This window comes from Populus euphratica, unplaced genomic scaffold, assembly GCF_000495115.2.
Source record: "Populus euphratica unplaced genomic scaffold, PopEup_1.0 scaffold103.1, whole genome shotgun sequence".
Taxonomy (NCBI): domain Eukaryota; kingdom Viridiplantae; phylum Streptophyta; class Magnoliopsida; order Malpighiales; family Salicaceae; genus Populus; species Populus euphratica.
The window spans coordinates 110,153-114,556 of NW_011499891.1; the positions used below are offsets into that span (position 1 = coordinate 110,153).

Here is a 4,404-nt window from a genome sequence, read left to right on the forward strand (position 1 = left end):
TGCTGTACCTGTCAATAAAGAGTTCAAAGCTGTGCTGTGTCCCGGTCACTTGTTCAGAGAAAAGAGAGATTCTAGCCAGCAGGCATCTCTAATTAGTAATTCTACTGTCAAACCAAAGAAACGCCCGAAAGTTTAAACCATATATAAGATATCTTGTTAAGCCGACCTCGGTTAATTATAGGTAAATTTTAGTTGGTGAGCGAGATGTATTTACTCGAGTTTTTATCAAAAAATAAAATAATATTATTTCAAAAAATATATAAAAAAATTAATGAGTTTTGACTTTAATTTTCTAGGATTAACTAGTCCAAGGTCAATTTAATTTTTTAATTATATTATATTAAATCAATTTTTTCTCTACTTTTGTTAAAATTCCCTTTGGCTTGGACCCTGAATCATTAGGATCAGGTCATCCTGACAGGTAAGGATTGGTTTTTTTAGAAACAATGGTTTAAACATTAAACCTATTGACATTGCTTTGAACATCCATGAAGGCATATTTAAAAATACTCTTTTTTTCTTTTCTTTTTTTTTGTGTGTGTGTTGAAGTCCAAACCATTTTACATAACTAGCCATTGCAAGCTCACCACTCCTCTCACATTCCTTATCCTCGAGCAACAAGTTATTTTTAGCTCAAGTTTTAAATTTGGATAAGAAAAGTAATTTCTCCTTCGTTTTGGATATATATTTTTTTTATTATTATTAGAAAAGCCCTAGTGTAGAAATGCCAACAAGGATACAGGAATATTATCACCATTGAAAGAAAAGAAAGGCAGCATTGTTTACCCAAAAGTTGGGAGGACAATAATGTAGGAAAACCAGAAGACCTCTAAAATAGTAATCTTCTTTACTCATTTCCTCCACTAATTCTTTCATAGTTTTGGAACTCCGTATTCCATAAATTAAGTGCTCAACTTCCGAGTCTTTTGTAAGAGAAGAACAAAGAAAGATACAAAATAAAGAGTCCCACAAGAACAAAACAAGATAGCAAAAAAGGGTGAGGAAGCAGAAGAAACGAAACCCCATCCTTCTTCTCTTTTGTTTCTCTACTTCTCTCCCGGCTCTGTCGTTTAAGAAAGTAAATCAATCTCTTGGTTCTATAATTTTTATTTGAGTGCATACCATCATCCTACATTTCTTGCAGAATTAACCCATTTGTTTTTAAACCAAGATCAATCATTTGTGTCTTCTTGATCTTGCCAAAGAAACACATTTGAAGAAGGAAAAATGGGTGACGCGTGCAAATTTGCTCTACATGCAGTAGATGGGAGATGGTTCTCTGTTTTTGCCTCCTTTTTGATCATGGCTGGAGCTGGTGCTACATATCTCTTTGGCACCTACTCCAAAGATATTAAAGCCACTCTTGGTTATGACCAAACCACTCTCAATCTTCTAGGATTCTTTAAGGATCTCGGTGCTAATGTCGGGGTCCTTTCTGGACTTCTAGCTGAAGTTACACCAACATGGTTTGTGCTTGTGGTTGGTTCTGCCATGAACTTTGCCGGGTACTTCATGATTTGGATGTCTGTGACTCAGAGGATAGCCAAGCCTGCTGTTTGGCAGATGTGTTTGTATATTTGTATTGGTGCCAATTCCCAAAACTTTGCAAACACAGGAGCTCTTGTCACTTGTGTCAAGAACTTCCCTGAAAGTAGAGGGGTGATGCTGGGTATGTTGAAGGGTTTTGTAGGGCTAAGTGGAGCTATCTTTACACAATTTTACTTGGCCATCTATGGAACTGATTCGAAGTCTCTCATTCTTCTCATTGGCTGGCTCCCTGCTGCTCTGTCTGTGATTTTTGCTTACACAGTTCGGGAAAGGAAGCCTGAGAGGCAACCTAATGAGCTCAAGGTGTTTTACCAGTTTCTCATTGTGTCAATTGTTCTAGCTTTGTTTCTCATGGCTATGAACATAGTTGAAAAACTTGTTGATTTCTCAAAAGCAGCCTATGCTGGGAGTGCTACTGTAGTTTGTGTTATGCTTTTTATACCTCTCGTTATTGCCATCAAAGAGGATTGGATCCATTGGAACCTCAAGCATCAAGAAGGAATGAAACCTGCCACAGAGGCAACCGCTGAGAAGAAACTAGATATTGCACCGGAGGTGAAGTCCGAAATCTCAAAAGAGCAAGAGGAGAAGGTTCGAAAATCTTGTTTCCTTACCATATGCAACAAGCCACCGAGAGGTCAAGACTACACAATCTTACAAGCACTTTTGAGCATCGATATGCTTATCTTATTTGCTGCAACATTTTGTGGCCTTGGTGCTAGCTTAACAGCAGTTGACAACTTGGGCCAAATTGGTGAATCGCTAGGATATCCAACTAGAACTATCAAATCCTTTGTTTCACTAGTGAGCATATGGAATTTTTTTGGAAGGGTCTTTGCTGGATTTGTTTCTGAAAGCTTACTAGTGAAGTACAAGATGCCTCGTCCATTGATGATGACATTTGTTCTCCTCTTGGCATGCGTAGGCTACCTCCTCATTGCCTTCCCCTTCTCAGGTTCAGTCTATGTAGCATCAGTGATTACGGGGTTTTCATTCGGTGCACAATTGCCATTGCTATTCGCTATAATCTCTGAGCTCTTTGGACTCAAGTACTACTCTACATTGTTCAATTGTGGACAATTAGCAAGCCCTCTTGGCTCATATATACTTAACGTCAAGGTCACTGGGTTGTTATATGACAACGAAGCGGTGAAAGAGCTAGCAAAGAAGGGTCTGGATAGATCAGCGGTAAAGGAATTGGTCTGCATTGGGGTCCAGTGTTTCAGGCTACCATTTATAGTTTTGTCTGCTGTGACATTTTTTGGTGCTCTTATTTCTCTGATTCTGGTGATGAGGACAAGGAAGTTTTACGGCAGTGATATATACAAAAAGTTCAGAGAGATTCATGGAGTGAAATGAGAACAGTAACACAAATGAAATTAAGGGGAAATGTAAACCTAGCGAGGCCTGACTGGGTGTCATAGGCAACTAGATGTCTTGAAATGCCTTCCGATTGAGTAAATCACCCCTCTACCGCCGTTCGGAGTGGTTTGTCTACGTGGTTAACATTGAGGTTCAACCATTGAAACGTGATTTCAATCGCTTAGCAAAGCATCTATTAAAAAAAAAAAAAACTGATATTTCAACTGTGATTAAGACACATAATTTGATAGAAACAAGAATGATCTCAAGATGGTTTATGTGTAGTTGCCAAATTGATTGTATTAGCTTCTTCTTTCTTTCTTTCTTTTTTTTGTAACATGTACATGTTCTTGTAAAAAATTAAATGAAGTTTAGTTCTTCTATTTGCTTTATAGAAGTTTAAAATAATGAATGCACTTGGGAATATTTTTCTTTTTTCCAAAACTATTGACCTCACAATACCTTCTAAAAACAGTTTTCTTTTTCCCAAAAGGGTCCCTTCTATTTCTCAAAAACAAATGCACTATTTACTTAAAACAGCTTAATCCAAATATCTATTTTGAAACATGAATTGGAAGCAATTTTTAACCATTTCTAGATTCTATGAATAGCAAATTAAATTATAATAATATCCAATAACACATTTCATATATTTTAAAGCTATACTAAACATTAAAAAAATTAAAATTAAAATAAATGGCTGGATCATGATCTTATCCAAATGTAAGCTCTATTCTACTAAGAGTATATGAATATTTTTAAAATCTTTGTTTTCCTTGAAAAAACCAAAGGCAACTAGATAAAGGGTTCTTGAAGAATTTTGCAACTTGAATTTAAACCGGAATTTCTATGAATTGACATATAAAAGTATTATTTTTAACATTAATAAAAAGGAAGAACACCAATTACTCCGGAAGGAAAAAAGAAAACACAACATGTGTCTTTTTCGTCATTCTAAAAACTAAATTAATTAGCTGTACAGAGGCCTCCAAATTAGGTCAAAGAATTTGTCTTGACCTTATTACAATACATTTATTTCAGACACAAGTGTGGCACTGTCGTTTGCTGAGTCAACCTCATACTCTTTATTCAATTTAATAACAACAGTACCGATTTTTTTAAATCGTTTTAAGATTGACTTAATTATAAATTAACTTTTGCGGGGCCAAATTAGAATACCTAGCGTTTGTTTTGAAGTAGTTTTTATGGTTTTAAAAAAATTAAGATTGAAAAAAAGTATATTTAGTTATGGTTAATTGGATATATATATATATGTGTGTGTGTGTGTGTGTGTGTGTGTGTGTGAAGTAAAAATTATGGTTGAAGTTTATGAGTAATAAAAAATATAAATAAAATATTTGAGAAATTTTTATGAAACTTGGTTATAACTATATAAAAATTGCGTTTTAACTCAAATTTTTAGTGAGTCTCGCAACATAAAACGTAATTTTTTTACCATATATGTTCTTGTGTTTATTTCACTGCTAACATAAA

At 35.0% G+C, this 4,404-nt stretch overlaps 1 protein-coding gene across 2 annotated transcripts; it reads left to right on the forward strand.

The window, feature by feature from the left end:
• Positions 1-700: 700 nt before the first annotated feature.
• Positions 701-3,243, forward strand: LOC105131167 (uncharacterized). 2 transcript variants are annotated; one of them, XM_011034001.1, is made up of 2 exons: positions 701-1,078; positions 1,171-3,243. In XM_011034001.1, the coding sequence occupies exon 2, from the start codon at positions 1,228-1,230 to the stop codon at positions 2,905-2,907; it is 1,680 nt and encodes a 559-aa protein (XP_011032303.1). In that variant the 5' UTR covers positions 701-1,078; positions 1,171-1,227; the 3' UTR covers positions 2,908-3,243. The 2 variants fall into 2 exon arrangements, with proteins under 2 accessions (XP_011032303.1, XP_011032304.1); XM_011034002.1 differs by having other exon boundaries at positions 701-1,072; positions 1,165-3,243.
• The last annotated feature ends 1,161 nt before the right edge of the window (positions 3,244-4,404 follow it).